The sequence below is a fragment of the Telmatherina bonti genome (genome assembly GCF_933228915.1).
Source record: "Telmatherina bonti genome assembly, chromosome: 15".
Classification (NCBI taxonomy): domain Eukaryota; kingdom Metazoa; phylum Chordata; class Actinopteri; order Atheriniformes; family Telmatherinidae; genus Telmatherina; species Telmatherina bonti.
In genome coordinates this window covers 9,196,424-9,209,225 of record NC_136613.1, presented here as the reverse complement: position 1 = coordinate 9,209,225, position 12,802 = coordinate 9,196,424, and the positions used below count along the sequence as shown (strand labels likewise).

At 43.0% G+C, this 12,802-nt stretch overlaps 2 protein-coding genes across 2 annotated transcripts; both read left to right on the top strand.

Moving 5' to 3' along the window:
* Positions 1-4: 4 nt before the first annotated feature.
* LOC306766548 (olfactory receptor 4C12-like) lies at positions 5-1,759 on the top strand (the record flags this gene model as incomplete). The annotated part of the gene is made up of 2 exons (XM_079254327.1): positions 5-87; positions 811-1,759. The coding sequence occupies 2 exons, from the start codon at positions 5-7 to the stop codon at positions 1,757-1,759; spliced, it is 1,032 nt and encodes a 343-aa protein (XP_079110453.1).
* A 9,369-nt stretch (positions 1,760-11,128) lies between these two features.
* LOC306766547 (olfactory receptor 10K1-like) lies at positions 11,129-12,070 on the top strand (the record flags this gene model as incomplete). The annotated part of the gene is made up of 1 exon (XM_079254326.1): positions 11,129-12,070. The coding sequence occupies one exon, from the start codon at positions 11,129-11,131 to the stop codon at positions 12,068-12,070; it is 942 nt and encodes a 313-aa protein (XP_079110452.1).
* Between the last annotated feature and the right edge of the window lie 732 nt (positions 12,071-12,802).

Here is a 12,802-nt window from a genome sequence, read left to right as displayed (position 1 = left end):
AACAATGCTTCGTGCTGGGAGCTGCCTGGGAGGGCGGCGCCCTAGCGCCCTCTATTGGCCAGCTGCCCCTGTTTTTAACATTGTGGGGTGGGAAGGCAGAACAAAAAAAAAAAAAGAAAAAGAAAGCCTGTGGTACTTCAGGTAAGAACCTGTGTCCAACTGGACAGTCCACTAGCACCTTCCTGTGATGTTCTATTCTGTTTGATTTCGTGCTTGTGTTGTTCTCTCATATGTAAGTTTCTTTGGATAAAAGTGTCTGCTAAATGCCTATAGAATAGAATAAAATAAATTTCATTTCCAGTTTACATGGACATGAACCGCCTTGCATTGCAAGAAAATTTCACTGTGGAGGCTGGTCAAACCTTTGCAGTTTTATCCACCAAAACCATAGCCGTGAAAAGTCAGAATGCAAGAAAACTTTTCAGTTTTATTGTTTTAACGTTATGGTGCGAATGCAGCCAAATTTAGTAATGGTACTGTGGTGGTACTTGCTGTTGTCACTGAAGTAAAATATGTGGTCCAGCAAACAAAGGAAACTAAGCACAAAAGCACCACCATGATGAAACATTGCATGTAAAGTACATGATGACGAGTTAAAAAGTTGTCAAACTAAAGTTTCACTTGAAGTATCCAAGTGAGAAAGTTTAATTAGTTCCGTGGAGAATAAAACAGTCTTATAAAACCTTCATTATACTCAGATCCTTCCCTTCATGTATGTTGGAGGTGAATATACACTGAATGCTGTTATTTTTCTATCCATTTTGCTCATATTGACTTTGCAGTCTCTATGTTTCGTCAGTGAACACTTAGTTCAAGAAACTTTAATGGAAAAATATTCCTCAATGCAACAACATATATAACCTTTGATGGGTATGTAGACCTGCACAAATTCCGATATCTTTACTTTGTGATGATATTGACTGTGTATATTTTAATAATCTTCAGTAATGCCACCATTGTGTGTCTTATCTGGACACGCAAGAGTCTCCATGAACCAATGTACATTTTCATTGCAGCTTTGCTTCTGAACTCTGTTTTATCCTGCACTAATATCTACCCAAAGATGCTCATCGACTTTGTGTCTGAGAAGCAGGTCATATCTTATTCAGCTTGTCTCGTTCAGTTTTTTTTATTTTACCTTTTTGGTGGTTCAGAGTTTTTTCTTTTAGCAGCCATGGCCTACGACAGATATGTGTCTATATCTAAGCCCCTGCAATATCCAAATATATTGACACACACCACGGTTATCATTTGCCTGGTTTTAGCCTGGTTTGTACCTGTTTTACAGTCTACAATCTCATTAATTCTGCAACAGACTGAAGTTAAACTCTGTAAGTTAGAGATAAAAGGAATATTTTGTAACAATGTAGTTTACACACTTTACTGTGTCAGACCAAGATCAGTCACTGTATTTGGTGCGTTTTCTGTGGTAAATAGTATAATACTTCCTCTGCTCTTCATTGTCTTCACATACACAAAAATTCTGATAATATCTTATCGAAGTTGTATGGAGGTGAGAAAAAAAGCAGCTGAGACCTGTTTACCCCATCTGTTGGTTTTATTTAGTCTGACTTGTTTAAGTGTATATGATATCATCATCGTGAGAATAGAGTCCAATTTTCCAAAAGCAGCACGTATGATCATGACATTTCAGATATTTTTGTATCATCCTTTGTTAAATCCAATAATATACGGGCTCAAAATGAAAGAAATACATAAACATCTAAAGCTGCTGTTCCATCAAGCTAAAATCATCTGATTCATAACATGTTCAATGGAGACATTATGAAGACATGTACACATATATTGTCTTTTTCTGTTGTGTATCATATCAGTTTGCACAGTTTAATCTTGTATGAAACTGATATTCTTTTGGATTATTTGCAGCATCAGTATATGACGTACATGTCAGCCTTAAAATAACTAGTAAACAGTTTGAAGGTATTGTTTTTTTTTTTTATGTACTACATTCAGGTCCTTAGGACAGATTGCTATGCATATTTTAGAAATGTTTCTACTCCAACACACCTGATTCAGATTGATGAACTTCCTCATTAAATTCTTTCCAACACTATTAATGTGCCATTAATTTCCTTTCGTGTGTGATAGACTGCTGTACAGATTTTTATTTTAAATGATCATTTATTCTTGCAAGTTCTGACCAAGAGAAAATAGATACTTTCACTTCTAATCATAATATTTAATCCCTAAGCACACTGACAGAACAAGATAAAATGTAAAGGCTGTGTGCTGGTCGGCTCATATTATACAATTTATATTTAGGAATATGATAAAATAATTTTTTTCCAAAAATGTTTTTTGTTATTCAAAGTAATCTTTAAAGTGTTTTATCAAATAATGGGAAAATTCACATCAAAGCTGAAGTTGGAGATTCTGTGTGAGTGAAGTGAATGACTGAGGGTTGATTTATGCTCTTTTAGTAAAGACAGATACAGAGCCTTATGTGTGTCTGCTGCATCACTTTCATGCATTATTACATCTATTTTTAGGGCCAGTGTTGGCAGCATTACTTTAAAAAAGTCATTGATGCGCGCTCTGCCTGCCCTGGGTGGCTGGTGGCTGGCAGAGCCGGACTTTGCCAATCCAGGCCTGCTGGGGCCTGTTCCACCTGACCGTGGGGGATCTGGCTGGGGTCATCCTTTTCCACCTCCTGGGTGGATGCATGGCTGGCTCTGGAGCAGGATGGTTGGGGTCTGTGCTTGGGGAGGGCTGCCAGCTGCCTGGGCCTCGGGGTTCTGGCCTTCCTCTTGCCTTTGTGTGGGCAGGGTTACATTGGCATGATCGCTCTTCTCTGAACATGTTCCACTCTGTAAGTTCTGCATGTGACACAGTCACTGAGTCGTCTGCAGGTTTGTTTACTTTCTGTGTCTGATTTAGCTTGTGAGTTCTAGGTTCCCCTGACAGTTGATGTCTTCATCCTCCCGCAGGGGGAACATGACTACAATGTGTATAGCTGTAAGTATATTTGTATATATAGGTGGATGTTTATGTGTGCTTATGTTTATGTTTGTAGGTTGTTCTCTGTCTCATTCTTTCTTTTTCTTTTTTCTCTTCTTCACAATTTTTTTTTCTGTCCCTCTTCTATCTTCTCCGATCCGGTCCAGCAATACAAACTTTGTAATACAAAAAATTATGCAAAATAAATAAAAAATTAAAATAAGAATCCAAAATATCAAGGGGAACATTGTATGCTTCCCTTGGCAAAGTAAATTTTCCCAACAGAACACGACATCCAGAAAATCATTCTGCCTGTTGAAATGCTGGACAAGACAAAAAAAAAAAAAAAGTTATTAAGTTATAGTTATTTACTATTTGTTCCAAAAAGTAACTGAATTAGTTACTGAATTACTCTGTAATGAAAACCAGTTACCAAGTAAATATTTGCGTGAGTGTAAAAGAAAAAAAAAAAAAATTAATTTGCCATAGCCTATTGCTCAAACACTTTGGATTTTACTGAGCAGTTTCTAATCATCCATCCCAATGCTCACAGCAACCCCTTTCAGCTCCACCTCTCTCCCATTTTTGTCATTTCTAGGAGTGACGACGTATGTGATGCTGCCAAGATGGCCATGTAAGAACCGTCCAGTGAGCTTCAATTCAGCTCTTCAGAAACCTACGAGTGATGTCACAGAGACTCCATCCATCTTGTATATACAGTCTATGCCTGAGACACACCAGCTGCGGGATTTCAAGTATTTTCTTTATTAAAAAATCATCAGTTTAACAGCTTGTTTGACCTCAGTTAATGTGAAGTAGTGCTAATATTTCCACCCTGGCCAATCATAATTACATTTTGGGCACATTCACATTAGCTTTTTTGATTCAAATCCAAGTCTTTTTACTTAGAAAGTCTGCTTTGTCTGGGGAAATGTGAATGCGCCAAACGAATTCTGAATCAGACCAAAAGAAGCGGACTCAGTCCACCAACAAATGTAGGTCTCAGGCAGTTTCAAGCAAACCAAATACAAGAAGCGGATTAAAAATAAAAAGTCGCTTCCTGCATTTGAAGTCGCATTGGATTGAGGGTAAATTCTATTCTATTCTACAGCCATTTAGCAGATGCTTTTATCCAAAGCGACTTACATATGAGTGAGAACAACGCAAGCACAAAATTAAACAGTAGAGGACATCGTAGGAAGGTGCTAGTGGACTGTCCACTTGGATGCAGATCCTTGCATGAAGTGCTACAGGCTTTTCTTTTTTTTTGTTTACTCTCTTCCCACCATATAATGTCACCTATGTTATAATACAAATAATTAATATCATAAAGTTTGTTGCAAAGAACTGGGCTAAGTTCTCAAACTGTCCAATAAATACAGCTATACTAAGTGTTGAAGTGTTCCTTGAAGAGCTGAGTCTTCATAGCGATAGCGATGGCGTTAAGAGTCCTCTGCCTTGTTTGTTATTCATGCTGTGTCCATTATTGCAGTGTATTTCTGCAGTATACTCACATGAGACGAAATAAAACACTCAACTCGGCGATAGTTTAGTCTCCATGTTTAACCCTCTGGGGACCAAGGGTATTTTAGAGAAATATTGCTATATGTTTAGTTTAAATGCTAATAAACACCACCTTTCAAAGCCCCATAATGTCCTATACCTTGTTTTTTTTTTCTTTTTTTTTATTTTGATTGAAATTTTATAAACTGCTATGTAAATGATGCTCCTTTGCTTATCATAATTATAAAGTATTATAATTTCAAAGCATGACTACTGAAGGGGACTGAAGGACCGCAGCTTTACGAAATCACTGTCAGCTACATACACTGTATCTGTTACCAAGTTATACATCTGTTACGACGCTGTCGTGTCGTTTATGTTGAAATAAACTACTTAAGTAATGCAAATGTTTGTTTGAGCAATTACACACGGTATGCGTGCGTAAAAGCTGTTGTTTTCATAATTTATCGGCCTTGTAAATACAGAAGGCAGCTATCCGACTGCTAATGACACCGATACATAGTGATTGACACTGTTTGGAGGCGTTTCCTGAGGCATCGTCGGCTCTGATTGGACAAAAACACGTCATGCGCCAAAGACAAAGGCTCTGATTGGAACATATATTTTGACACAAACCTGTATCACCTATGAATGGGCTACAGTGATGCCAGAACTACCGTCTGAAAGCCGGGGGTCTCCCAATTAAGAGGGGAAAAAAAGTATGTTTCTATCTTTTATGGTTCGAAAGCTATGCTTGATTAAACACAACATGGTCCCTGGCATCGCCGACGTTGCCGGCGTCCCCAGAGTGTTAACTCGCAACAGAGATTTCTTCTTCACGCTGGTCTTGTCCTCACTTTTGCTAAATAGTGCAGCGTCACCTTTGGTGGGAATGAGGATATATTATTGTAAAGGTTTGGCTTGTTTGACCAAAATGCAGCGTGAACATGATCTCAGTCCACATGGATACACCCCCCCTACAACTGGGCCCAGTCCCCAATCGGACAGAGTCAAGCGGACTGTCCTGATGTGAAAACACCCCTATTGTTAACCCGCCTGGTCTCCTCACGATGAGTCAGCGTGTGCAGCTTGGATTATGGATGGAGTTTATTGAATAAAATTGAAGTAAGGTGACACTTTTAACGTTCAGTAATGGTAATGATCTTGCAAAAGTGGGAAAAGTAACTAATTAGATTACTCTGATACTGCAAAATGCCAGTTGTCTACTGACCTGAAGGTCAGTGGTTGGAGTCCCCTGCCATGCAGCCCTGAGGAGGCACAAGCCCGTGTTCAAGGGCCGGTCTCAAGCCTTGATAAATTCAGGGGTTGCATTAGGAAAGGGCATCTAGTGTAAAACGTGCCAATAAAAATGTGCAAATTTTGTATCAGATCGGTAGGTGGGAGCATGTGATTCGCATTCCCTTGAGAATGGGACAAAGCCAAAAGGGGAGGAGGAAGACTCTTTTCCCAGTGCTGTTATACTAAGGGTGAATTCACATTACATGAAGAAAAAAACTAGGTTTCCTCCTCTTGCGAGGTAAACATGGAGCAGGAAACTGTCACTGTCATGTTTTTTTTTTTTAATTTTGTTTTATGCAAGTATCCTGCTGAAATACACTGCAACATTGGACACAGCAAGACCACAGATGAGGCAGAGGACTCTTAAAGTGATCGCTCTGTATTTACCCAAAATGCAATGCTACGTCAAAAGGACGAAGTGACTTTTTTGGTAGTGCAGTTCCTGTATTTGGTCCATTTCAAACGGGCTGAGACGGGCGTTTGGAGGCGAACCTGGTCCACTTCTTTGATCCGGATCAGATTATGTTTAAATCATAAAACATGAAACTGGCACTGGAAACCATGAGGGCAGTGTTGAGCTTTATAGTTGATGTGTGAAACAAAAAACAACACATTGATTTTTTTTTTTATCTGCACAGTGTAATTGGGACACTCAAAATATTGAAGTCAATATCTTGACTGGCAAATACCGAAGTATCACATCCAGAGTATCGTTATGCTCATCCGAGGCCCCGACATTTTAGTAAACCAATAATCCCTGCATTATTCTTCAACTTCCCCTCCCTGAGCCGTCACCTTTTCGTGGTGGAGGGGTTTGTGTGTCCCTAAGATCCTAGCAGCTATGTTGTCTGGGGCTTTATGCCCCTGGTAGGGTCACCCATGGCAAACAGGTGTCTAGGGGAGGGACCAGACCAAGCACGGCTAATTGACCTCTATGATGACCACAAACCTGGGCATAAATGTTCCCTTGCCCGGACGCAGGTTACTGGAAACCCCCTCTGGAGCCAGGCCTGGGGGTGGGGTACGAGAGCGAACGTCTGATGGCCGGGCCTTTGCCCGTGGGGCCCAGTTGGACTCAGCCTGAAAGGGTTACATGGGCCCCACCTCCCATGGGCTCACCATCTGCGGGAGGAGCCGTAGGGGTCGGGTGCAATGTGAGCTGGCTGGCAACAAGGGGCGGTGACCCTGATGGTTCAATTCCCGGCTGCAGCAGCCTACTCTAGGGACGTGGAATGTCACCTCTCTGGTGGGGTAGGAGCCTGAGCTTGTGCGCGAGGTTGAGCAGTTCTGACTTGATATAGTTGGACTAACCTCGATCCATAACTTGGGCTCTGGAACCAGTACCCTCGAGGGGGGCTGGACCTTCTTCCACTCTGGAGTTGCTCATGGTCAGAGGTGCAGAGCATGTGTGGGCATTCTCATCAGCCCCCAGCTTGGTGGCTGCACGTTGGGGTTTACCCCAGTGGATGAATGGGTAGTTTTCCTCTGCCTTCATGTGGGGGGATGGGTTCTGACTGTTGTCTGTGCTTATGCACTGAACAGCAGTTCGGAGTACCCACCCTTTCTGGAGTCCTTGGAGGGAGTGCTGGAGGGTGCTCCTTCTGGGGACTCCATTGTTTTTGCTGGGGTACTTCAATGCTCATGTGGGCAATGACAGTGAGACCTCGAGAGGAGTAATTGGGAGGCATAGTCCCCCCTCTCTGAATACAAATGGTGTTTTGTTATTAGACTTCTGTGCTCGTCATGGATTGTCCATAATGAACACCATGGCTGTGTCTCAATTCGTTAGTGCATAGTGCATAGTGTGCACTACGCACTTTTCTCTGTAGTGCGCACTACAAATGGTCAGATCCATAACTGTCGTCAGGGATTGATTAGCAGGTTGCAGTATACATCACAATCGTAATGGAATAATTTAATACTTACATTTACACAAATGAATCCCAGCCTGGACCAGCGTTAAACTCCGCCATTATTTACCTGGTAAACTGATGGAAAGTCCATCCTCTTCCGCAATGTCAGCAAAATGGTGTCGATTTAGTGCGCGAAGTGTCCATCGTTCCACACTGCATTTATGGGCGGGTTTAGGGCAGCATCCGGGTACTTTCAGTGCACTGAGTTTTTTGCACAAAAGTCAGTGTAAACGCACTACGCACTGAAACATAGTGCGCAAAGTAATGTTAGTGCACTGGTTGAGACACAGCCCAAGTTCCAACATAAGAGTGTCCATATGTACACCTGGCATCAGGACTTCATTGGCCGCAGTTTGATGATCGATTTTGTAGTCATATTGTTGGACCTACGGACACATGTCTTGGACACTTTGGTGAAGGGGGGGCGGATCTATCAACTGATCACCACCTGGTGGTAAGTTGGCTTAGATGGTGGGGGAGGAAGCTGGTCAGATCTGGCAGGTCCAAACACGTTGTGAGGGTCTGCTGGAAACGTCTGGCTGAGTCCCCCATCAAAGCGAGCTTCAACTCCCACCTTCAGCAGAGCTTCAAACATGTCCATAGTGAGGCGGGGGACACTGAGTCCGAATGGGCTGATCAGAAGACCAGATGCTTCTAGTAGTCCCGAGGACTCGACTCGTGACTCGTGGACACAGAGCCTTTTCTGCAGTAGGCCCCAAACTATGGAACAGTCTCCCTCTTTCAGTGAGGTCTGCTGGGACTTTAAGTGGTTTAAAATCTCTTTTGAAAACTCATCTTTTTATGATGGCTTTTAACTCCGGAGAGCAGGGGCAGTAGGTCTTTTCTGTCTTATTCTGTCTTTTAACTATTATGTTGTCTTTATTTTAGTGCTTTTAATGTTGATTTATTTTATTTTACCTGTACAGCACTTTGGTTATTTTGAGGTATGTGAAAGTACTCCACAAATAAAGTTTGATTGATTGATTGATTGATTGATTGATTGATTGATTGTTCCGTGCCTCTATTGTTGAGGCGGCCAGCCAGAGCTGTGGCCGTAAGGTTGTTGGTGCCTGTCGTGGCGGTAATCCCAGGACTCGTTGGTGGACACCAGCAGTGAGGGATGCCGTCAAGCTGAAGAAGGAGTTATATCGCGCCATTATGGCCTGTGGGACTCAGGAGGCAGCTGATGGATACCTACAGGCTAAGCAGCATGCGGCTTCGGCTGTTGCCGAGGCAAAAACTCGGGCATAGGGAAGGCCATGGAGAAAGACTTCCGGATGGCTTTGAGGCGATTCCGGTCCACCATCCAGCGGCTCAGGAAGGGGAAGCAGTGCTCCGTCAACACTGTGTACAGTTGAGATGGGGAGCAGCTGCCCTCAACTTAGGACGTTGTGGGTCAGTGGAGGGAATACTTCAAAGACCTCCTCAATCCTACTGACATGATGGGGAAGCAGAGCTGGGGGACTCAGGGGTGGACTCTCCTATCTCTGCGGCTGAAGTTGCTGAGGTGGTCAAAAAATTCCTTGGCAGCAAGACCCTGGGGGTGGATGAGATCCACCTGGAGTTCATTAAGGCTCTGGATGCTGTGGGGCTGTCCTGGTTGACACGCCTCTGTGGCATCGCGTGGACATCTGGGACAGTGCTGCTGGATCGGCACACTGGGGTGGTGGTCCCCCTTTTTAAGAAGGGGGACCAGAGGGTGTGTTCCAATTACAGGGAAATCACGCTCCTCAAGCTCCCTGGTAAGGTCTATTCAGGGGTCCTGGAGAGGAGGTCCGCCGGATAGTTGAATCTCGGATTGAGGAGGAGCAGTGTGGTTTTCGTCTTGGTCGTGGAACAGTCGACCAGCTCTATCCCCTCTTTAGGGTCCTGGAGGGGGCATGGGAGTTTGCCAAACCAGTCTACATGTGCTTTGTGGACCTGGAGAAGGTGTTCGACCTTGTCCCCCGAGGGCTCCTTCCGGGGGTGCTCCGGGAGTATGGGGTACCAGACCCCCTTGTATGAGCTGTCTGGTCCCTGTATGACAGGTGTCAGCCGGTAGTAAGTTGGATTCGTGTCCGGTGAGGGTTGGACTCTGCCAAGGCTGCCCTTTATCGCTGATTCTGTTCATAACTCAAATGTACAGAATTTCTAGGCGCAGCCGAGGTGTTGAGGGGATCCAGCTTGGTGGCCTCAGGATTGAGTCCCTGCTTTTTGCAGATGACGTGGTCTTGTTGGCTTCATCTGGTCATGATCTCCAGCTCTCACTTGAGTGATTCGCGGCCGAGTGTGAAGCGGCTGGGATGAGAATCAGCACCTCCAAATCTGAGACCATGGTCCTCAGCCGGAATAAGGTGGATTGCCCTCTCCGGATCAGGATTGAGGTCCTGCCTCAAGTGGAGGAGTTTAAATATCTCGGGGTCTTGTTCACGAGTGAGGGAAGGATGGAGCACGAGATCGACAGACGGATCGGTGGGACATCTGCAGTAATGTGGACTCTGCGCTGGTCTGTTGTGGTGAAGAAGGAGCTGAGCCAGAAGGCAAAGCTCTTGATTTACCAGTCAATTTATGTTCCTACCCTCACCTATGGTCAAGAGCTGTGGGTCGTGACCGAAAAAAAGGAGATCTCGTATTCAGGTGGCTGAAATGAGTTTCCTCCGCAGGGTAGCCGGGCTCTCCCTTAGAGATAGGGTGAGGAGCTCAGTCATCCGGGAGGGGCTCAGAGTAGAGCTGCTGCTCCTTTGCATTGAGAGGAACCAGTTGAGGTGGCTTGGGCATCCGGTCAGGATGCCTCCAGGACGCCTCCCTGGTTAGGTGTTCTGGGCACATCCCTCTGGGAGGAGACCCCGGGGATGACCCAGGACACGCTGGAAGGATTATATCTCTCAGCTGGCCTGGGAATGCCTCGGAGATTTGCAAAATGTGGCTGGGAAAAGGGAAGTCTGGGCTCCCCTGCTTCGGCTGCCGCCCCCGTGATCCGACCCCGGATAAGAGGCAGAAGATGGATGGATGGATATTCTTCAACTTGTCTAATGTTTACCCCTTCAAAAAATTGTCTTTCACAGAAGCTATAATTTGCTTGGACTTCCAAGAAAAGCTTGAAATTCTTGTGTTACTAATTTAGAACGTTTGGTGGTACTTGCTGTTATCACTAAAGTGGAATATGTGGTATAGCAAAAAAAAGGAAACTAGACAGAAAAGCACCAGCATGATGAAACATTGCATGTAAAGTACATGATGACAAAGAGTTAAATACAAGTTGTCAAACTAAAGCTGAAGTATCCAAGTGAGACAGTTTAATTAGTTCCATGGAGAATAAAACGGTCTCATAAAACGTTCACCATACTCAGATTATTTCCTTCATGTATGTTGGAGGTGAACATATGCTGAATGCTGTTCTTATTCGATCCATGTTTCTGGTATTGACTTTGCAGTCTCTATGTTTCGTCAGTGAACACTTAGTTCAGGAAACTTTAATGGAAAATAGTAAATCCCTCAACGCAACAACATATATAACCTTTGATGGGTATGTAGACCTGCACAAATTCCGATATCTTTACTTTGTGATGATATTGACTGTGTATATTTTAATAATCTTCAGTAATGCCACCATTGTGTGTCTTATCTGGACACGCAAGAGTCTCCATGAACCAATGTACATTTTCATTGCAGCTTTGCTTCTGAACTCTATTTTTACCTGCACTAATATCTACCCAAAGATGCTCATAGACTTTGTGTCTGAGAAGCAGGTCATGTCTTATTCAGCTTGTCTCGTTCAGTTTTTTTTATTTTACCTTTTTGGTGGTTCAGAGTTTTTTCTTTTAGCAGCCATGGCCTACGACAGATTTGTGTCTATATCTAAGCCCCTGCAATATCCAAATATATTGACACACACCACGGTTATCATTTGCCTGGTTTTAGCCTGGTTTGTACCTGCTTTTCCATCTATGATCTTAATAATTCTGCTGCATAACAATGAAGTGAAACTCTGTAACTTAGAAGTAAAAGGAATATTTTGTAACAATGCAATTTACTCACTTCACTGTGTCATACCAAGATCAGTTACTATATTTGGTGCGTTTTCTGTGGTAAATAGTATAATACTTCCTCTGCTCTTCATTGTCTTCACATACACAAAAATACTGATAATATCTTATCGAAGTTGTAAGGAGGTGAGGAAAAAAGCAGCTGAGACCTGTTTACCCCACCTGCTGGTTTTATTTAGTCTGACTTGTTTAAGTGTATACGATATAATCATTGTTAGAACAGAATCCAATTTTCCAAAACCAGCGCGTATGATAATGACATTGCAGATATTTTTGTATCATCCTTTGTTTAATCCATTAATATATGGTCTCAAAATGAAAGAAATACATAAACATCTAAAACTGCTGATCTGTCAAGCTAAAACTATCTGATGCATAACACATTATAAAGACATGTTAATGCAATAAGTTTTTTTCTGCTGTGTATTACTGCAGTTGGCACATGATGTTGCACTTTACAGCAGTATTGCCTAATGCAGAGTTTGCAGCTCCGGTCCTCAAGGGCTGCAGTCCTCCAAGTGTTAGGAGTTTTTCTAACACAAGCTGCCACAAGCTCGGCACACATTATTGGAACTTGTCTAGTCAGACCTCCTTCTTTGTAGACCTCTGCCTTACTTCAGTGACGTTAAAGTAGAATGAAATGTGAAAGTTTGAATTGAGAATTTGAATCAGAAACCCTTTATTTTCATTGTACAACAAAACTGCAGGAAACAATCCTCCAATCCCCTATTTCTCTTTTCAAGAACAACGGACCTGTATCTAGTTTAGTACCACATATAAAAGTTGCCTTTGTTGGAGTTTTGATGTTGATCTGTCAAAAAGACATCAGATTTAAGTCATATATTGGCAAAGAAGTCACATTAAGACACTTGTCCTTGCAGTGTGGGCAAAGTCTCAATTTCCACATGCGGGATGTTCCAACTGCTCCTCGGTTTCGATCCGATCTCCATGGCACACTTTTCAACATTTATCACTGACTGGTGGTTTACAGACAGCTTTCCTGACCCAACTGGCAGTACAGGCTGGCAAAGAACTTGACAAGCAAGTCAATAAATCTGAATCAGATGTGCTGGAGTTGGAAAAATCTCATGAATGGCACAGTCT